This window comes from Entelurus aequoreus, linkage group LG25, assembly GCF_033978785.1.
Source record: "Entelurus aequoreus isolate RoL-2023_Sb linkage group LG25, RoL_Eaeq_v1.1, whole genome shotgun sequence".
Taxonomy (NCBI): domain Eukaryota; kingdom Metazoa; phylum Chordata; class Actinopteri; order Syngnathiformes; family Syngnathidae; genus Entelurus; species Entelurus aequoreus.
Window position 1 is genome coordinate 3,758,329 of NC_084755.1, and position 22,746 is coordinate 3,781,074.

The following is a 22,746-nucleotide window of genomic DNA, read 5'->3' on the forward strand; positions in this document are numbered from 1 at the left end:
AGTACCAACGATAGTCACACACACACTAGGTGTGGCAAAATGTTTCTCTGTATTTGACCCATCACGCTTGATCACTCCCTGGGAGGTGAGGGTAGCAGTGAGCAGCAGCGGTGGCCGCGCCCGGGAATAATTTTTTAGTGATTTAACCCCCAATTGCAACCCTTGATGCTGAGTGCCAAGCAGGGTCCCATTTTTATAGTCTTTGGTATGACTCGGCCGGGGTTTGAACTCACAACCTACCACTAGGGATTGGGATTTGTTATATATTATGTAAAAATACAATAATATATCATTATATTATTGTGGGGGGGACGTGGCCTGCAAGCCTGCAGCGAAGCAGGGTGTGCCGGACCGGCTTCGAGATCAGCGACAGGTGCGTAGATGACACAGGTGAGAGTGTTTGTCTGATCACCTGTCGCTGTTAAAGGCAGCCGTCGGGAAGGAGAGAGGAGAGTTGTTGGGTGGTGGAGAATTGGCAGTCGGAGCACGAGCGAGTGCGCGGAGACGCTGGAAAAACCATTCGTGTGCTCACGGGTGATTTTGGCAGACACAAGACATTTGCTGAAAAGCATAAAAGAACATTTATTGTAAAATAAATCATTGCGTGCAAAGAGGACCGAAGCTGTCATGTCCGTCATTGGTGGTCCAAGGAACCCGGAGGGAGGAAGACCTCCAAAATTATATATTATATATATATATATGATATGTAAATATTACATGTTTTATTGCTACTATGGTACATTTTTAGTCTACTTAATACCTGCATTAGGCTTTCCATCCAAACTGAGCTACTGTGTGGAACAATTTCCCTTGTGGATCATTAAAGTTTGTCTAAGTCTATGCATTTTTTTTACTGCAAGGTTTAATTGACTGTCAATCTGGTGACATTTGTAAGAGATTCAACTTCTATTAATGCAAAACATAAGATGAACCATCCATAGTTCACCCTTATTTTATTTACAATATAAATATGTAAATGGTACTCCCTCCCATTAAATGCATTTGGCAACACACAACACCAATGAAATGAACACATGTACAAACACAGCAGCCCGAACTCTTCTCTCAGCTGGTGCTCTCGCCGCTTGACGACTCGGCAGAACTGGAGCTGCCCTCTACCAAGTCCTCCTCCGCCTCGTTGGCGTCCTCCTCCGCCTCGTTGGCGTCCTCCTCCGCCTCGTTGGCGTCCTCCGACACCTCCAGGCTCCCGCACATCAACTCGATCTGCTCCTTGATGCGGGTCATCGTCTTCTGCATCCTCCTCATCTTCCTCTGCAGGGCGACGGCCATGACGCCGTAGTCCTTGTTCCTGTCATTGTACTGCTGCTTCAGCTGCATGTAGCAGTTGTGCTCGCTCCGGGTGCGCTGAGACAAGATGGTGCCGCAGCCCATGTGGCAGGGCTCGCGCCAGTGGTCGCAGTGGCGCGAGTGGGTGTCCAGCTCGCAGCGCATGAGCTGAGCGTTGCAGCCTTGGTACGGGCAAGGGACGAGCTCGTACAAACAGCTCATTTTGTGGCTATACTGCTCCGAAAGGGGGAAGGTCACCGTACAGCCACGTGACTCATTCTTGCACTGCAAGAGAGCACACACACTCAGCTTTACGAGACAAAATCACTGTGCATCCAGAAAATATTCACAGCGCTTCACCTTTTGTTTTGTTTGCTTCAACTTGGTTGCTTTGTTGGGTCTGCTCCCCCCACCCCAGCGGACGATGGTGTGGAACACCGCAGAGGCCACCACAGTGTATATGGGTTTTTTATTTTTGTTGTTGTTTTTACTTTTGTAGCTGTATGTAGAAGTGGCTGGTTGCATCAGCTCTGCTCTTTTAATGTCCTTTGATGTTTCCCTCTTACACACATGCTAATGTCTGCTATGGCTATGAGTTTTTTTTTCCCCTTGGCCTCAGTCTGGACCCCCTCTCCAGGGGCCCAGGCTTAGACTGAATTTTTTTTTCTCACCCCCCCCCAGCGTTAACCTATTTCTCACCTTTTTTGGGGCGCCGGAAGTTGGCAGACCCATGTTCTGTCTCCCTGTAATGTTTCATCCTGTTCTGTCTGCCTGTATTGATTCATCCTGTTCTGTCTCCCTGTAATGTTTCATCCTGTTTTGTCTCCCTGTAATGTTTCATCCTGTTCTGTCTCTCTGTAATGTTTCATCCTGTTCTGTCTCCCTGTAATGTTTCATCCTGTTCTGTCTGACTGTAATGTTTCATCCTGTTCTGTCTCCCTGTAATGTTTCATCCTGTTCTGTCTCCCTGTAATGTTTCATCCTGTTCTGTCTCCCTGTAATGTTTCATCCTGTTCTGTCTGCCTGTAATGTTTCATCCTGTTCTGTCTGCCTGTAATGTTCATCCTGTTCTTTCTCCCTGTAATGTTTCATCCTGTTCTGTCTCCCTGTAATGTTTTCTTCCTGTTCTGTCTCCCTGTAATGTTTCATCCTGTTCTGTCTCCCTGTAATGTTTCATCCTGTTCTGTCTGCCTGTAATGATTCATCCTGTTCTGTCTCCCTGTAATGTTTCATGCTGTTCTGTCTACCTGTAATGTTTCATCCTGTTCTGTCTGCCTGTAATGTTTCATCCTGTTCTGTCTGCCCGCAATGTTTCATCCTGTTCTGTCTGCCTGCAATGTTTCATCCTGTTCTGTCTGCCTGTAATGTTTCATCCTGTTCTGTCTCCCTGTAATGTTTCATCCTGTTCTGTCTCCCTGTAATGTTTCATTATGTTCTGTCTCCCTGTATTGTTTCATCCTGTTCTGTCTCCCTGTAATGTTTCATCCTGTTCTGTCTCCCTGTAATGTTTCATCCTGTTCTGTCTCCCTGTAATGTTTCATCCTGTTCTGTCTGCCTGTAATGATTCATCCTGTTCTGTCTCCCTGTAATGTTTCATGCTGTTCTGTCTACCTGTAATGTTTCATCCTGTTCTGTCTGCCTGTAATGTTTCATCCTGTTCTGTCTGCCCGCAATGTTTCATCCTGTTCTGTCTGCCTGCAATGTTTCATCCTGTTCTGTCTGCCTGTAATGTTTCATCCTGTTCTGTCTCCCTGTAATGTTTCATCCTGTTCTGTCTCCCTGTAATGTTTCATTATGTTCTGTCTCCCTGTATTGTTTCATCCTGTTCTGTCTCCCTGTAATGTTTCATCCTGTTCTGTCTGCCTGTAATGTTTCATCCTGTTCTGTCTGCCTGTAATGTTTCATCCTGTTCTGTCTCCCTGTAATGTGTCATCCTGTTCTGTCTCCCTGTAATGTTTCATCCTGTTCTGTCTGCCTGTAATGTTTCATCCTGTTCTGTCTCCCTGTAATGTGTGTCTGCTCTTGAATGGGATTGTGCTGAAAATCTTAATTTCGCCTTGGGGATTATTAAAGTATTTCTGATTCTTTTCCACATTTTCTTAGGTTGCAGTCCTTTTGCAAAATGGAATAAATTCATTTCTGTCCTCAAAATTCTACAGACAATACCCCATAATGACAGTATGAAAAGTGTTTTTTTTGTATTTTGTATTAAAATATTAAAAAAAAAAAAAAGTATTTACAGCATTTTCTCAATACTTTGTTGATGCACCTTTGGCAGAAATTACAGCCTCAAGTCTGTTTAAATACGATGCCACAAACTTGGCACATTTATCTTTGGGCAATTTCGCTCATTCCTCTTTGCAGCACCTCTCAACACTTGACTACTTATATATATATATATATATATATATATATATATATATATATATATATATATATATATATATATATATATATATATATATATAGCCGAGGTTACTGTGGTTTATCTGTTAGAAAGTGCTCAATACCGGGGTAGAGCGGAATATTCGTTAGGTCAGGAAAAAACACGGAGGCTATTTCATCCCTACAAGCCTATTTCGCAGGTGTCCCTGCTCTTCAGCAATAAAATACTAGGGCTGCAACTAACGATTAATTTGATAAATCTGTTGATTATTACTTCGATTAATCGACTAATAATCGGATAAAAGAGACAAACTACATTTCTATCCTATCCAGTATTTTATTGAAAAAAAACAGCATACTGGCACCATACTTATTTTGGTTATTGGAAAAAAACAGGGTTTTTTTTTTTTTAATACTTTTTTTTTTTTTTTTTAATAAAGGTTTATTAAAAAAATAAAAACATTTTTATTTGTTTTATTTATTAAAAAATAAAAACATTTTTATTTGTTTTATTTATTTTAAAAAATAAAATAAATGAAAATGTATTAAAAAATTTTAAAAAACTATGCGCATAGCATAGATCCAACGAATCGATGACTAAATTAATCAGCAACTATTTTAATAATCGGTTTTAATCGATTTAATCGATTAGTTGTTGCAGCCCTATAAAATACCCTGAAGAGCAGGGAAACCTGCGAAACAGGCTTGTAGGGATGAAATAGTCTGTTTTTTTCCTGACCTAACGAAGATATATATATATATATATATATATATATATATATATATATATATATATATATATATATATATATATATATATATATACCGGTATATATATATATATATATGTGTGTGTGTTTTTTGCTGTGTTTTAGTTTGGTTGTGGAATAAAAGTCTATCCTAACCTTTCTCATCTACAGAAAGTTTCATTTCGATAGTATTGTCCCTTGAGAAGATTTCATGAAATGATTATGGTAGATACAGAAGTATACGCTGGGTGAATATTAATATTACGGACAATCTAAGACTTATTATCAACATGTGTAATATTGATTGAGCATACCAAATACCTTTATCTTCAAGTGTCCAATGGACTTGCTCAGTCTGAACATGACATAGATCTTGCACGCGTTAATGGGCTTTCTGCAGCAAGGGCACGTCTCCTGTCTGACATAAGAAACAACATTCATTTGATGGTTCTCAGCAAACACATGTTCTGTTTTGCACCTTTTCAGCCACCGTAAAATGCACTTCTTGCAGAAAATGTGGTGGCATGTTGCTCTGACAGGACAACGCAGGACCCCCTGGCAGATGGTGCAGATGAGATCGTAGTCCGGGGTTTCCACAAACCACTCCACGTCATAGCCTCCACTTTGGGACGCCACGTCTGTGTCCGCCTTTTGTATTGACAGGATTAATTTATTAATGGGCAGTCAATTACATGAGTTTTGGGGATGATGCGGATGTGGAAAACAACACTTATTCACTGACTGACAGTCTTCTCAACATTAAATAAATGGCATTGTTTCAGAACGGGGGTCAGTAACCCGGCAACAAGAATGGCTCCCTGGACCTCTTTCAGAAAAGTGTGAAAATTAAAAAAAGATTAAGAAAAAAATATATTTTGTTTTAATATATTTTCTGTAGAAGGACAAACATGACACAAACCTTCCTAATTGTTAGAAACCCCATTGTTTATGTTACACATGCTTCACTGATGAGAGTATTTGGTAAGCACCGTTTTCTCCTACTAATTTCAGCGATCCTTGAACTCATCGTAGTTTGTTTACATGTACAACTTTCTCCGACGCTGCCACAGAAAAATGTGTTTTATGCCACTCCTTTGTCTCATTTTGTCCACCATTAGACCCATTAGACGGACTAGAAATTGAAAGAGTAAATGAAACCAAATTTCTAAGTATAATGATTGACGATAAATTGAACTGGAAATCTCACGTAAAAAATATACAACATAAAGTAGCAAGAAACACGTCAATAATGAATAAAGCAAGACATGTTCTAGACCAGGGGTCACCGACCTTTTTGAAAGCAAGAGCTACTTCTTGGGTACTGATTAATGCGAAGGGCTACCAGTTTGATACACACTTAAATAAATGGCCAGAAATAGCCAATTTGCTCAATTTACCTTTAACTCTGTTATTATTAATAATTAATGATATTTACACTTAATTGAATGGTTTAAAAGAGGAGAAAACACGAAAAAAATGACAATTAAATTTTGAAACATAGTGTGTCTTCAATTTCGACTCTTTAAAATTCAAAATTCAACCGAAAAAAAGAAGAGAAAAACGTCAAAAAATAATTTATGGAACATCATTAGTAATTTTTCCTGATTAAGATTCATTTTAGAATTTTGATGACACGTTTTAAATAGGTTAAAATCCAATCTACACTTTGTTAGAGTATATAGAAAATTGGACCAAGCTATATTTCTAACAAAGACAAATGACTATATTTTCTAGATTTTCCAGAACAAAAATTTTCTAAAAAATTCAAAAGACTTTGAAATAAGATTTCAATTTGATTCTATTTTTTTTAAATTTTAATCATAATAAGTTTGAAGAAATATTTCACGAATATTCTTCGTCGGGAAAATAGAAGCTAAAATGAAGAATTAAATTAAAATCTATTTATTATTCTTTACAATAAAATTTTTTTTTAACTTGAACATTGATTTAAATTGTCAGGAAAGAAAAGGAAGGAATTTAAAAGGTAAAAAGGTATATGTGTTTAAAAATCCTAAAATCATTTTTAAGGTTGTATTTTTTCTCTAAAATTGTCTTTCTGAAAGTTATAAGAAGCAAAGTAAAAAAATTAATGAATTTATTTACACAAGTGAAGACCAAGTCTTTAAAATATTTTCTTGGATTTTCAAATTCTATTTGAGTTTTGTCTCTCTTAGAATTAAAAATGTCGGGCAAAGCGAGACCAGCTTGCTAGTAAATAAATAAAATTTAAAAAATAGATGCAGCTCACTGGTAAGTGCTGCTATTTGAGCTATATTTAGAACAGGCCGGCGGGCTACTCATCTGGCCCTTACGAGCTACCTGGTGCCCGCGGGCACCGTGTTGGTGACCCCTGCTCTAGACCAAAAATCACTTCATATTCTCTACTGCTCACCAGTGTTACATATCTGAGTTATTGTGCAGAAATATGGGGAAATAACTACAAAAGTACACTTCATTCATTAACTGTGTTACAAAAAAGATCAGTTAGAATAATACATAATGTTGCATATAGAGAACATACAAACCCTTTATTTATTGAATCAAAGATACTGAAACTCCACGACAGTGAATTTGCAAACAGCTAAAATTATACACAAAGCAAACTATAACCTGCTACCCAAGAATATACAACAATTCTTCTCAAAAAAAGAGGAGAAATTTAATCTTAGAGAGAAATGTAATTTAAAACATTTGTTTGCACGTACAGCACTTAAGACCTTCAGTACATCAGTATGTGGAATTAAATGATGGAATGGATTAACAAAAGAAATCAAACAATGTACTAATATGATCCACTTCAAGAAACTCTTCAAACTTAAAGTGTTTACAAAGTACAAAGAAGAAGAATACTGAATTTATTTAATTCATCCATTCTTTCACTCTCAAAATAATCTTACTTATCTCACCATATAAAATGTAACTTACTTCACCAATTATTATTATTTATTTATTTTTATTGTGATTACTTATGGAGTATATTGTGAATAAATTGAGAACAGGAAGTGAACAAAAGTTGTAGCAACTGTTATGTAAAAGAAAAAGGGGTAGGATTAAATAAGCTCTGCTTCTTCCTACTCCTTTTCGAACATGTTGAAAAGACAAACTGGAAATTGTCATGTATCATGTTGTATGCTTGCATGTTCGAAATAAACTCAAACTCAACTCAATGTTTTATGCTGTGCGTGAATTCACAAAAGTGAGCTTTGTTGATTTTATTGATTTGTTGGAGTGCTAATTTAGGCTAGCTGTATGTACATATTGCATCATTATGCCTCGTTTGTTGATTTATTTGAGCTCATTGAATTTCCTTTACTTATGTCCTCTGTGTATATAATTTATATTTGCATGTCTCATGACACATTATCTGTAATATTCTGCATTTCTCATAGTTGTTAGTGTGTTATGTATGTTGTTCCAGACCACAGAAAACGTTAGCCACCTTGCAAAGATTGTAATAAATCCATTAGAAGAAGACAGCCTGCTGTTTCCTTCAACTTGGACACACACATCTATACCTTTGGCCATTGCAAGACAGTAATTTCCAGAAGTTGTCTCATCCTGTGAGAAGCCTCCGTTTTACTAATGATTTCCAATGTTGCAAAAATGTGTAGAACAAAAATTAAAAGACACCATTTCTGTCAACAAAGATTTGCGTCAGCCTTTGATAGTAGGCTAATATAGCTAATATAGACACTTACATCATGTGTTGCCTTCATTATAACACTTATATAAGACTTTTACAGTCATTTTGATAATAGGCTAATATAGCTAATATAGACCAGTGTTTCCCACACATTCATTTATTTGTGGCGGCCCGCCACGAAAGAATTACGTCCGCACAAATAAAAAATAAAAAAATTGATTTTTTTTTTTTTTTGTCCTGTCCAGCTTCTCAGGCAAATCATATAGTTGATGTAGATGCCCATATCGGCTGTTCAGATTTACTTTACAAAAGAGAAGTGTAGGATACTTCTCTTGTTGCCTTATTTGTATTTGACCACTACTGTTTTCTGTTTATTGGTTACTGACTGTGGCAGGACACCTCTGCCTCTGTTTCACTTTATGTTGCTGGTAAATAATATGGTTGTAGTAGTAGGCTAAAGTTAAATTATTTAGTATGCACTAATTAAAGGGGCAGAGCTTTAAGAGACATTTTAGCTTTTATATTTTATAAGGTATGTTTTTTGTAAGAACCACAATTCATATATTTCAGTGAATAACTTATTGTTCAAATCTGTATATAAATATGTACATTAAGTGTTGTAATTTTATATTGTAATATGGATGGATGGAAGGACGTTTAAAACAAAACTGTTATTATTAATTAGTAAGTATACATTTTTTTGAGCCTTTTTAGAGAAAATCATATCATTGTAGTAAATTATGCTAATTACTCGATGATGTCATGGGGACCACGCCCATAGCCGAGCCCCCACCGCCACAGGTATCTTGGCAGTTTATGGGAAACACTGTAGACACTTACAGTCGTGGTCAAAAGTGTACATACACTTGTAAAGAACATAATGTCATGGCTGTCTTGAGTTTCCAATCATTTCTACAACTCTTATTTTTTTGTGATAGAGTGATTGGAGCACATACTTGTTGTTCACAAAAGAAACATTCATGAAGTTTTGGTTCTTTTATGAATTTATTATGGGTCTACTGAAAATGTGAGCAAATGTGCTGGGTCAAAAGTATACATACAGCAATGTTAATATTTGCTTACATGTCCCTTGGCAAGTTTCACTGCAATAAGGCGCTTTTGGTAGCCATCCACAAGCTTCTGCTTGAATTTTTGACCACTCCTCTTGACAAAATTGGTGCAGTGCAGCTAAATTTGTTGGTTTTCCTGACATGGACTTGTTTCTTCAGCATTGTCCACACGTTTAAGTCAGGACTTTGGGAAGGCCATTGTAAAACCTTCATTCTAGCCATTCCTTTACCACTTTTGACGTGTGTTTGGGGTCATTGTCCTGTTGGAACCCCCAATTGCGCCCAAGACCCAACCTCCGAGCTTTAAACAACAACACCAAGAAATAAGTTATTTGTAAAATTGAAGAAGTCCAGATGGAACCGTGTGGCTGCAGAAAATAAGCAACTATTAAAGTGCAATTATTGGTAGATTAATAATTATATTCCTAATTTATTCACGGTCACAAGCGGCCCTTTGAGGGCAGCCTTGGGACATGGCCCTCAGGTTCAACCAGTTTTACACCCCTGCCTTAGGAGCTGGCGCTAGACTTTGGGTTGACAGCTCAGTATTTTAGCTCGGTGCTTCGCGCACCTGACTATAATTCTGAGGATCCAGGTTCAAGCCCCTAGCGAAACAGAGGCTGAACCAGGTGGGTGACGCGCTCTTAGGACATAAATGTTAATGTTTGAGCATCAATAAAAAGTAACTTTTGCATAATTGGGGACCTTAAAACAATATTTAGGTTAGTATAGTAAAGCGTCCCAAACTTTTAGGAAATTTAAAAAAAAAGTTTTTGGTGACACATTGGGGCAGCATAGCTCGGTTAGTAGTGCGACCGTGCCAGCGACTTGAGGGTTCCCGGTTCGATCCCCGCTTTCGAATTTGGAGTTAATCCTACTTTTTTCATTGTCCCATTTACTTTCTGTAAAGCACCAGCTCCATTGGCAGCAAAACAGGCCCAGAGCATAATACTACCACCACCATGCTCGACGGTAGGGATGGTGTTCCTGGGATTAAAGACCTCACCTTTTCTCCTCCAAACATATTACTGGGTAATAAGTTCCATTGGCAGCAAACATACCAAAGACTATAAAAATGGGAGCCATTACCTCCCTGCTTGGCCCTCAGCATCAAGGGTTGGAATTGGGGGTTAAATCACCAAAAATGATTCCCGGGCGCGGCCACCGCTGATGCCCACTGCTCCCCTCACCTCCCAGGGGGTGATCAAGAGTGATGGGTCAAATGCAGAGAATAATTTCGCCACACCTAGTGTGTGTGTGACTATCATTGGTACTTTAACAGGCCCAAAGCATAATACTACCACCACCATGCTTGACGGTAGGTATGGTGTTCCTGGGATTAAAGACCTCACCTTTTCTCCTCCAAACATATTACTGGGTAATAAGTTCCATTGGCAGCAAACATACCAAAGACTATAAAAATGGGAGCCATTACCTCCCTGCTTGGCCCTCAGCATCAAGGGTTGGAATTGGGGGTTAAATCACCAATAATGATGCCCGGGCGCGGCCACCGCTGATGCCCACCGCTCAACCTCACCTCCCAGGGGGTGATCAAGAGTGATGGGTCAAATGCAGAGAATACTTTCGCCACACCTAGTGTGTGTGTGACAATCATTGGTACTTTAACAGGCCCAGAGCATAATACTACCACCACCATGCTTGGCGGTAGGAATGGTGTTCCTGGGATTAAAGCCCTCTCCTTTTCTCCTCCAAACATATTGCTGGGTATTGTGGCCAAACAGCTCCATTTTTTGTTTAATCTGACCACAGAACTTTCCTCCGGAAGGTCTCATCTTTGTCCATGTGATGTCAGATGAAACAAAAATGGAGCTGTTTGGCCACAATAGGTTGTCTTTTGACCACGACTGTACATCATGTGTTGCCTTCATTATAACACTTCATTTTTTGCGTCTCCAGACAGTTTTTTTTTTTGTATTTTTGGTCCAATATGGCTCTTTCAACATTTTGGGTTGCCGATTTTAGAAGGACATTACTGTGACCTCTCACCCTTCATGTAGTAGTAAAAAGGAAACATTTATCATTAGCTTACTCAAATTCTTCATGAAAATGATAAAACTCAAAAGAACAAACGAAATATTTCGGGATTAACAGTTATTTGTAAGCAAACGACAACATTGTCATTACAATTATTACATTAAAAAAATAACATCCATTCAATTTTTCTACCGCTTGTCCCTTAAACAGTACTCACCATATTGAACTTGGACCTCTCGGCTCTGTCGGGTTACCATTTCCTCCCGGTGCCACTTTCCTCCATATCGCACAGAGGCTCTGTGACACAGCACTCACACGCCCGTGTTATCATTAGAAAACATACATACGTGAACATTCGCCACAGAACGTGACAAGAGGAGCTCATGTGAGACCAACGTCAACAAATGACAATCAAAACAAAATGGCGGGGGCCCCCATTGTTGGAGAGCGTGTCCTTTCCTTGCTGTTCTAGCACCAAGAAAACGTTGTATGTTCAGTATATTGTGAGCCAATGATTTTTTTATTTCGACTTGTTGAATTACGCGAAAAGACACAAAAATATTTTTTTGTGTGATTTGATCTGGTAATCAAATAGGTCATTGACAGGCGTACATAAAATGATGCGTTCAAGTAATACTCGGAAATCGGCCTCTTGTTTCATATGTTTGAACGAGCATCGAGAATCGTCTGCATTGAAATGCCGATATAGGGAGCGACGAAAGAGCCATGTAATGTTCTTAATAAACATACAAATATTATATATGGCACTTATTATTTTGATCACGCGTTTTTGGATTCGTCCGAGTTGACAGCAAGTTCGTACGTCTTTATATGCAGAGACAAATATTTAGACGTATATTTTTCAAAACCTCGTTAAATGTGATATTCATCGTTACTACGGTGGCCAAGCATCATCAGCGGTGATATTTAAAAATGAATTGTAATAATTTGTGTATGACGTCATTATCATCGCGACAGCAAACAACGGATCTGTTTGGACCAATCAGGAGCAACCCCTGTCGTGACGTACTATTCCTGCGATGTGTTGACTGTAGAAATGTTTGTCATTATTATGCTCCAGGCAAAATATTTTCAAAATAAATGTCGATTTATGAAAGTAAGGCCTACATTTTCTAATTGGATTAATGTTTTACAATTATCAATCAAATTTTGGAGAATGATTAAGAGTACCAAAGCCCTTAAATTGTTTAAAACATTTAATGTGATGTAGGTAGCCCTTTTTTGTCATTTTTTGTTGTTGATTTTTTTTTTCATTTATTTACATTTTTTATTATTATTTTTTAATATTTAATACTCTATCTGTATTTGCTTTTGTTTTCTTTCCTTGTTGTTGAAAGTGCCTTGACTGTTGAGTGAATTATAAATGTATGTTTGTTGTTCAATAAAAAAAAACATTGCTATAACAAAAAAAATATATATATATAAAATGTGTTGACTGTAGCCAACGTGTAAACTGAGAAACTTTGGGGGGATTTTATCTGTTAATCTACTTCCAAATAGGGTAAATAGGCCATTGACAGACGAACATAAAACGATGCGTTTAAGCCAGGGGTGTCAAAGTCATTTTAGATGGGGGGCCACATGGAGAAAAATCTACTCCCAAGTGGGCCGGACTGGTGAAATCACGGCACGATAACTTAAAAATAAAGACAACTTCAGTGAACAATGGGAGACCGGGCTTTCTGCTCCGCTGCTCCCAGTCTGTGGAACGCTCTCCCTGACCACCTGAGGGCACCACAGACTGTGGATGCTTTTAAAAAAGGCTTGAAAACCCTTCTTTTTAAAAAAGCCTTTTTTTTTTCTTTTTTTTTTAGATATATGCATACTAGTTTTAGCTATTTGGCTGTTCTAGTTTTTATTTATTTTTTATTATCTTTTTATTTTTTCTAATTTATTTATTTATTTTATTTTATTTTTTTAATACACTGTAGCACTTTGAGGTTGTTTACTCAATGTAAAGTGCTTTTTACAAATAAAATCTATTATTATTATTATTATTAAAAAAATAATATAAAAATCAAATTACAGGATGTTATTTATGTAGTTTGCTTACATCGTGTGGTATATTTTAAAATTTTTTTACATATGTAGCATAATCTAGAAAGACACAAATAATTGCTATTGTGACATCTAGTGGACACAATTAAAACAGCAGTTTCTTTCATTCAAAAATTTCGGCTCATTTTTATACTTAGTAAACTCATCCCGCGGGCCGGATAAAACCTGTTCACGGGCCTGATCCGGCCCACGGGCCTTACGTTTGACACCCCTGGTTTAAGCTGTACTCGGAAATCGTCCTCTAGAATCGTCTGCATTGAAATGCCGATGTTGAGAGCGACGAAAACCAAAGAATGTTCTTAAACATAAAAATATTATATTTGCCACTTATTATTTTGATCACAGATTTTTGGGGATTTTGTCCCCTCCTAATTCGAGTTGACAGCAAGTTTGTACGTCTTTATATGCAGAGACAAATATTTAGAGGTATTAAATACACTATATTTTTCAAAACCTCGTTAAATGTGATATTAATCTTTACTACGGTGGTCAAGACCCAGGACACGTTGGGAAGACTATCTCTCCCGGCTGGCCTGGGAACGCCTCGGGATCCCCCGGGAGGAGCTGGACGAAGTGGCTGGGGAGAGGGAAGTCTGGGCTTCTCTGCTTAGGCTGCTGCCCCCGCGACCCGACCTCGGATAAGCGGAAGAAGATGGATGGATGGATGGACGGTGGTCAAGCATCATCAGCGGTGCTGTTTCAAAAATAATTTAATAATTTGTGTATGACTTTTCCTTGCCCGTATGTGGGCTCTGTACCGGGGATGTCGTTGTGGCTTGTGCAGCCCTTTGAGACACTTGTGATTTAGGGCTATATAAATAAACATTGATTGATTGATTGATTGATGACGTCATTATCATCGCGACAGCAAACAACGAATCTGTTTGGACCAATCAGGATCACCCCCTGTCGTGACATACTATTCCTGCGATGTGTTGACTGTAGGAATGTTTGCAACATTATTATGCTCCAGGCAAAATACTTTCAAAATAAATGTCGATTTATGAAAGTAAGGCCTACATTTTCTAATTGGATTAATGGTCTACAATTATCAATCAAATCTTGGAGAATGATTAAGAGTACAAAAGCCCTTAAATTGATATCTTTGTTTAAAACATTTAAAGTGATGTAGGTAGCCCTTTTGTCATTTTTTAAAATTATTTATTTATATTTTTATTATTATTAATTAATATTTAATACTCTATCTGTATTTTATATGGTTTTCTTTCCTTGTTTTTGAAAGTGCCTTGACTGTTGAGTGAATTAGAAATGTATGTTTGTTGTTCAATAAAAAAAATAAAATAAAAAAATAGCTAAAACAAAAAAAATAACAAAATAAGATGTGTTGACTGTAGCCAACGGGTAAACTGAGAAACTTTTGTGGTATTTTATCTGGTAATCTACTTCCAAATTGGGTAAATAGGCCATTGACAGACGAACATAAAACGATGAGTTTTAAGTTATACTCGGAAATCGGCCTCTTATTTCATGTTTGAATGAGCATCTTGAATAGTCTGCATTGAAATGCCAATATAGAACCAAATAATGTTATTAAACTTAACAATATTGTATTTGCCACTTATTATTTTGATCACGCATTTTTTTTATTTTCTCCCTTCCTAATTCGAGTTGACAGCAGAGACAAATATTTAGAGGTATCATATACAGTATATTTTTCAAAACCTCGTTAAATGTGATATTAATCTTTACTACGGTCAGCGGTGATGTTTCCAAAATTGTTTTAATAATTTGTGTATGACGTCATTATCATCGCGACCGCAAACAACGAATCTGTTTCGACCAATCAGGGCACCCCCTGTCGTGACGTACTATTCCTGCGCCATTCCTATCAACATGCGGCAATATGTGTTGACTGGAGCCAACGTGTAAACTGAGAAATAAGACTTTTTTTTATTAATCGATATTGCCAAAATATATTTAGTTGGGATTTATGTCACAGATACCATGGCGAATATCAACTTTAACTTCAAAACAAAGTAAGTTTTTGGGTCCCTTTGCAATTGTCGCTACATATCATTATGCTAACGTCTTTTCCACCCTATTCCAGCTATACTGTTTCAAGTAAGATCGAACCTTTCTACAAAGGAGGAAAAGTGCAGGTAAAGTTGTTTATTTAAATGTCATTAAGAGCCACCTTGCACTAAATTCACTAAGTATGCGAAACGTCATTTCGTTGTCCATCCATCCATTTTTTTACCGCTTGTCCCTTTCGGGGTCGCAGGGGGGTGCTAGAGCCTATCTCAGCTGCATTCGGGCGGAAGGCGGGGTACACCCTGGACAAGTCGCCTCCTTATCACAGGGCCAACACAGATAGACAGACAGCATTCACACACCTAGGGCCAATTTAGTGTTGCCAATCAACCTATCCCCAGGTGCATGTCTTTGTCTTTGTTGTCTGTATGAAAAATATAGAAAACTAGAAGAGGCAATTCCTGAAGGTATTGGCGTGTGGATGCTCCAATGCTGAAGTTGAAGCGAAATGCTGACATAATGCAGTATGAATGTAAGAATAGTTTGAATGTTGAAGAGTTTGAATTTCCAGGAAAACCAGAATTTAGTTTGGAATTTGGGAAAGTGTTACCGTATTTTTCGGATTATAAATCACAGTTTTTTTCATAGTTTGGCCGGGGGTGCGATTTATAGTCCGGAGCGACTTATGTGTGAAATTATTAACACATTACCGTAAAATATCAAATAATAATATTTATCTCATTCCCGTAAGAGACGAGGCGAATGTCAGCAATCGTCACACACACCGTCAACCAATAAAAATTCGGCGGGGGCGGGTCATGGCAGAAGTGCATTGTGGGTCATGGGATGCTACCTGCTACTACGTCCGTAGCTATAAAAATGGATAATTTCAACATTGGCGGTAACTTATAAAAACTGAGAAGTGCTGAACAAAAATGGCACCGAAAAGGAAATCATATACTGCAGATTACAAGGTGGACGTAGTGAAATATGCAGCAGAAAACGGCAAGAGGAAGCGGTGCATACCTTTGGAGTTGGCAGAGTTGTTTAGAAGCGATACAGAGGAAGAAGATTTCATGGGATTTAGCGATCAGGAGTGACAGATTGTTTGGTAAACGTATAGCATGTTCTATATGTTATAGTTATTTGAATGACTCTTACCATAATATGTTACGTTAACATACCAGGCACGTTCTCAGTTGGTTATTTATGCCTCATATAATGTACACTTATTCAGCCTGTTTTTCACTATTCTTTATTTATTTTAAATTGCCTTAAAAATTTCTATTCTTGGTGTTGGATTTTATCAAATAAATTTCCCCCAAAAATGCGACTTATACTCGAGTGCGACGTATATGTTTTTTTCCTTCTTTATTATGCATTTTCGGCTGGTGCGACTTATACTCCGGAGCGATTTATAAGATTAAGATTAAAGTACCAATGATTGTCACACACACACTAGATGTGGCGAAATTTACTCCGAAAAAATACGGTAGTTTGAATGTCCAGGATGAGTGGAATGTGTTGATGTTGGAATGGTTTGAATAGGTTGAAAAATGTGGGAATTGTGCAACTTGGAAAAATGTCCCATTCATTTCAGAGGGGAACTTCCTGGAAATTTGGGAATTTTGGGAAAAGCGGGATTTTTTGGAAAATGATTAGGAGTATGAATGAGCTAAATTGGTTGGTGTTGGAATTGTTTAAATCGGTCAAGAAATGTTGAAGTAGTAAATGGTATTAGGGAATTTCGGGAAAATCTGGAATTTTTTTTAACTTGGAAAAAGGGTGGTTTGAATTTCCAGAATGGTGGAATGGGTTGAAGAATATGGGAATTGTGGAAGTTTGAAAAATGGCCAATTAATTTCTGAAAAAAATTGGGAATTTCGGGAAAAGCAGGAATATTTTTGAAAATGGTAAAAAAAAAACTTGAATAGTCTGAATGCGTTGAAATGGTTTGTGTTGGAATTTTTCAAATCGGTCGAGAAATGTTGAAGTAGTAACATGTTAAATTGAGATTCCTGGAATCTCGGGAAAACCGGAATTTTTTCCAGTTCAAAAAACTATTTTGTTTTTTGTCCTAATTAAGAGGAATGTTTTGACGGTGGAACGGTTGAAATGCGTTGAAAAATGTGGAAGGAGTAGTCGCCAGAAAAAAGGGTGGAAATAGGGCGTTAGAAAAGCAGGAATTCTGGAAAATCCTGGAAATTTTTTGAACTTGGAAAAAAAGGAAGTTTGAATTTCCAGACTGGTGGAATGTGTGTTGAAGGTAGAATGGTTTGAAAGGGTTGAAAAATGTGGGAATTGTGGAAGTTTGAAATATGGCCAATTAATTTTGAATGGGAAAAATGCAAAAAAAATTATAGGAAATCTGGGAATTCTTTTTAGAATTGTTGAAGTAGAGCACACAATTCCGGAACAGGCTGAATATTTTGAAGTTGGAACGGTTTGAATCAGATGATAAATGTGGAGTTGTGGAACTTTGAAGAATGTCCCATTGTGAATTTTGGGAAAATGGTAAAAAAAAAAAAACTTGAATAGTCTGAATGAGTTGAAATGGTTCGTGTTGGAATTTTTCAAATCGGTCGAGAAATGTTGAAGTAGTAACATGTTGAATTGAGAAATGGTATTACGGAATTCCTGGAATCTCGGGAAAACCGGGAATTTTTCCAGTTCAAAAAACTATTTAGTTTTTTGTCCTGATTAAGAGGAATGTTTTGACGGTAAAAAAAAAAAAGAAAGGGTGGAAATAGGGCTTTGGAAAAGCAGGAATTCTGGAAAATCCTGGAATTTCGTTGAACTTGGAAAAAAGGAAGTTTGAATTTCCAGAATGGTGCAATGTGTTGAAGGTGGAATGGTTTGAAGAATGTGGGAATTGTGGAAGTTTGAAAAATGGCCAATTCATTTTAAAAGGGGAAAATGCAAAAAAAAAAAGAATTATGGGAAATCTGGGAATTATTTTTAGAATTGTTGAAGTAGAGCCCACAATTCCTGAACAGGCTGAATATTTTGAAGCTGGAACAGTTTGAATCAGATGAAATATGTGGGAATTGTGGAACTTTGAAGAATGTCCCATTGATTTCAATGGGAATTTCAGAAAAAAATTGGGAATTTTTTTGAAAATGGTAAAAAAAACAAACTTGAATAGTCTGAATGCGTTGAAATGGTTCGTGTTGGAATTTTTCAAATCGGTCGAGAAATGTTGAAGTAGTAACATGTTGAATTGAGAAATGGTATTATGGAATTCGTGGTATCTCGGGAAAACCGGGAATTTTTCTAGTTCAAAAAACTATTTTGTTTTTTGTCCTGATTAAGAGAAATGTTTTGACAGTAGAACGGTTGAAATGTGTTGAAAAATGTGGAAGGAGTAGTCCCTCCCCAAAAAAGGATGGAAATAGGGCTTTGGAAAAGCAGGAATTTTGGAAAATCCTGCAAGTTTTTTGAACTTGGAAAAAAGGAAGTTTGAATTTCCAGAATGGTGGAATGTGTTGACGGTGGAATGGTTTGAATGGGTTGAAACAAGTGGAAATGGTGGAAGTTTGAAAAATGGCCAATTCATTTTGAATGGGGAATATGTCCAGGAAAACCCGGAATTCTGGGAATTTTTGGAATTTGTCAAGGAAAAGCCCACGATTCCTGAATAGGCTGAACAGTTTGAAGTTGGAACCGTTTGAATCGGGTGAAAATTGTGGAAGGTAGAACGCGCCAAAATCTGGAGAAGCAGAATACGTTGAATAGTAATAATAAATACCGTATTTTCCGCACCATAAGCCGCCCCGTGTTGTAAGCCGCACCTTCAATGAATGGCATATTTCAAAACTTTGTTTACCTATTAGCCGCCCCGTGCTATTAGCCGCACCTACGCTACGCTAAAGGGAATGTCAAAAAAACAGTCAGATAGGTCAGTCAAACTTTAATAATATATTACAAACCAGCGTTCTAACAACTCTGTTCACTCCCAAAATGTAATGTGCAAATGTGCAATCACAAAAATAGTAACACTCAAAATAGTGCAGAGCAATAGCAACATCAATAACTCAACGTTGCTCATACGTTAATGTCACACAACACACAATATAGACATTTAAAGGTCACTTTCTGAAGTTATTACTCATCCACAAATCATTCGAATTATTCTTCTTCGGTGTGCTTCACTTGTTTTTTGACACCATCTGTGATGTGGACGCGCATGCAGTCATAGATCAACAGGGACGGGAGCTGCGTGAAAAAAGTCACCAGGTCTCTTCGCTCATTTTTTCTTCATCCATCCATCCCTTCGAGTTAGCTTTTATGATGACGCCGGCTGGAAAGTTCTCTTTTGGCAAGGTCTTCCTTTTGAATATCACCGTGGGTGGAAGTTTCTGGCCGTTAGCATGGCAAGCTAACAGCTAACTTCTCATTCCCTGTGGTGCGAATATTCACCGTACGTGTTCCCGTTGTATCCACAGTGCGGTTCACAGGAATATCAAAAGTCAGTGGAACCTTGTACGCGTGTCTCTTAGTAGGAGACATTTTGTGGTCTTTACAGAAACACACAAATGAAATGAAACGTAATATCCGCGCGCTTCTTCTTCTACGGGGGCGGGTGCTCACCTTGGCGGTTGCTTACCGTAGAAGAAGAAGCGCTTCCTCTTCTATGGGGGCGGTTGCTTACCGTAGAAGAAGAAGCGCTTCCTCTTCTACGGGGAAAAAAGATGGTGGCTGTTTACCGTAGTTGCGAGACCTAAACTTTATGAAAATAAATATTAATATTAATCCATATATAAGGCGAACCGGGTTATTAGCCGCACTGTCAGCTTTTGAGAAAAATTGTGGTTTTTAGGTGCGGCTTATGGTGCGGAAAATACGGTAGATGAATTTTGGTGTAGAAAACCATATGTGTGAATGCTTTGGCGCATTCACACAATGACAATAGACATTGAATAATGCTCATAAGTTACATGACTATGCTTAACCTTTTTTGCGTTTTTTTACTAGGTCAGCAAAGATGAAAAATACATATTTTGTACATGTGGATCCCGTGTCAATGTTTTGGAGATCAGCACAGGGAAGATCATCCACAGCATTGAGCACGTAAGACTAAAATACAGTACGTCACGCCAGTGACACCATTTGGATTCAACAATACAAATCTATTGCTCAGGATGATCAAGAGGACATCACGTCGTTTGCACTTAGCTGCGACGATGAGGTAATAGCTGCAGCTTTCGATTATATTTTGACGTGAATCTGTGACACAAATAATGTGGCGTTTGTGTTTGTGTCTTGTCGCAGGTTCTCGTCACAGCCAGCAGAGCTCTCCTGCTGAAGCAGTGGGACTGGAGGCAGGCGCAGTGCACTCGCTCCTGGAAAGCCATCCACACTGTTCCCATAGCCAGCATGACTTTCGACACCACCTCCACGCTCTTGGCCACAGGTGAGCCTCAGCATCAATAATAATTAAGGGTGTAAAGGTACGTGTATTTGCATTGAACCGTTTCGGTTCGGTTCGGAGGTGTACCGAACGAGTTTCCACACGAACATATTAAGTAGCCGCCTCCGCCTCGGTCTCTGTCAGTACTCTACACAGCACCCAGCATTGTCCCACCCACACAACCATCTGATTGGTTACAAACAGAGCGGTAACAGCCAATCAGCAGTGCGTATTCAGAGCGCATGTAGTCAGTGCTTAGCGTTTAGCAGGTAACCATCAGGCCGCGGACTCTCCCCAAATTATAAGAAACACCTCCCAGTCAACTACTAGTAACATCACTATGAGCCCGTTGACCTTCTAGAAATATAAAATGCTGTTCAGCTCGCTCGCAGTCCTGGCTTGATGTGAAGGCTAATTCGCGTATAGCAGGGGTCACCAACCTTTTTGAAACCAAGAGCTACTTCTTGGGTACTGATTAATGCGAAGGGCTACCAGTTTGATACACACTTAAATAAATTGCCAGAAATAGCCAATTTGCTCAATTTACCTTTAACTCTATGTTATTATTAATAATTAATGATATTTACACTTAATTGAATGGTTTAAAAGAGGAGAAAACACGAAAAAAATGACAATTCAATTTTGAAACATAGTTTATCTTCAATTTCGACTCTTTAAAATTCAAAATTCAACCGAAAAAAAGAAGAGAAAAACTAGCTAATTCGAATCTTTTTGAAAAAATTAAAGAAATAATTTATGGAACATCATTAGTAATTTTTCCTGATTAAGATTAATTTTACAATTTTGATGACATGTTTTAAATAGGTTAAAATCCAATCTACACTTTGTTAGAATATACAACAAATTGGACCAAGCTATATTTCTAACAAAGACAAATCATTATTTCTTCTAGATTTTCCAGAACAAAAATTTTAAAAGAAATTCAAAAGACTTTGAAATAAGATTTAAATTTGATTCTACAGATTTTGTAGATTTGCCAGAATAATTTTTTTGAATTTTAATCATAATAAGTTTGAAGAAATATTTCACAAATATTCTTCGTCGAAAAGACAGGCTAAAATGAAAAATTAAATTAAAATTTGTTTATTATTCTTTACAATAAAAACAATTAATTTACTTGAACATTGATTTAAATAGTCAGGAAAGAAGAGGAAGGAATTTAAAAGGTAAAAAGGTATATGTGTTTAAAAATCCTAAAATAATTTTTAAGGTTGTATTTTTTCTCTAAAATTATAAGAAGCAAAGTAAAAAAATTAATGAATTTATTTAAACAAGTGAAGACCAAGTCTTTAAAATATTTTCTTGGATTTTCAAATTCTATTTGAGTTTTGTCTCTCTTAGAATTAAAAATGTCGTCGAGCAAAGCGAGACCAGCTTGCTAGTAAATAAATACAATTTAAAAAATAGAGGCAGCTCACTGGTAAGTGCTGCTATTTGAGCTATTTTTTAGAACAGGCCAGTGGGCGACTCATCTGGTCCTTACGGGCTACCTGGTGCCCGCGGGCACCGCGTTGGTGACCCCTGGCGTATAGCGTAACGTTAGTTCATTTTGCGGCGTGTGTGTGTTACGGACAGCAAAGCCGTGTCTGTCTGTTATTTCACTTTACCTTTTTCTGTGTTGATTGAGCTGTGTTGAAGCAGCAAAAAAGGACATTATGTCAAATGAAGAGTTTCTCTCTCTGATAGTTGATATAATAATGTAAGTGCATCATTAAGCCTACATGAACTCCATGGTGTTCAGGGATGAATAGTCTCTCCTATTGCTATTGTACCATTTTTTCAGCTATAGTTACATTAATCATTAGTAATGTAACAGCCTAGTTTTGAATGGCAGGGTCCCTGCTATCACATGTTGATAACAATATAACATTTACATAATAAAAATCAACTACAGGCTTCCCAAATGCTGTAATAAATTAAGCATGATGAGTTGACTTGAAACTGTTTAATGTTGCACTTTTTATATGTAGAAGAAAAGTTTTGTCATTTTATTTAATCTGAGCAACAACTTGAGACAGTTTAATGTTGATTAACGTGGGCAGAATTATTGTAGTGTTCCCAATGTTAAAAGGATAAAGCCATTGTTTACAAATTTGGTAAATAAATAACCCAAAA

General features: G+C 37.6%; 2 protein-coding genes across 3 annotated transcripts in view; one reads left to right on the top strand and one right to left on the bottom strand.

The window, feature by feature from the left end:
• Positions 1 to 936: 936 nt before the first annotated feature.
• On the bottom strand, positions 937 to 12,055 carry rnf151 (ring finger protein 151). 2 transcript variants are annotated; one of them, XM_062036264.1, is made up of 5 exons: positions 11,347 to 12,055; positions 7,937 to 7,979; positions 4,900 to 5,069; positions 4,743 to 4,839; positions 937 to 1,572 (listed from the first exon to the last, which is right to left on the bottom strand). In XM_062036264.1, exons 2-5 carry the CDS (start codon positions 7,976 to 7,978, stop codon positions 1,066 to 1,068), a joined length of 816 nt encoding a protein of 271 aa, XP_061892248.1. In that variant the 5' UTR covers position 7,979; positions 11,347 to 12,055; the 3' UTR covers positions 937 to 1,065. The 2 variants fall into 2 exon arrangements, with proteins under 2 accessions (XP_061892248.1, XP_061892249.1); XM_062036265.1 differs by lacking the exon at positions 7,937 to 7,979 and having other exon boundaries at positions 11,347 to 11,836.
• A 2,968-nt stretch (positions 12,056 to 15,023) lies between these two features.
• The window catches only part of tbl3 (transducin beta like 3), a 48,164-nt gene continuing 40,441 nt past the window's right edge, over positions 15,024 to 22,746 (top strand). The window contains exons 1-5 of the mRNA XM_062037169.1: positions 15,024 to 15,205; positions 15,277 to 15,328; positions 20,175 to 20,270; positions 20,341 to 20,388; positions 20,472 to 20,613. Coding sequence (XP_061893153.1) covers positions 15,174 to 15,205; positions 15,277 to 15,328; positions 20,175 to 20,270; positions 20,341 to 20,388; positions 20,472 to 20,613 — 370 coding nt within the window. The 5' untranslated portion in view covers positions 15,024 to 15,173. The remainder of the gene's footprint in view (positions 15,206 to 15,276; positions 15,329 to 20,174; positions 20,271 to 20,340; positions 20,389 to 20,471; positions 20,614 to 22,746) is intronic.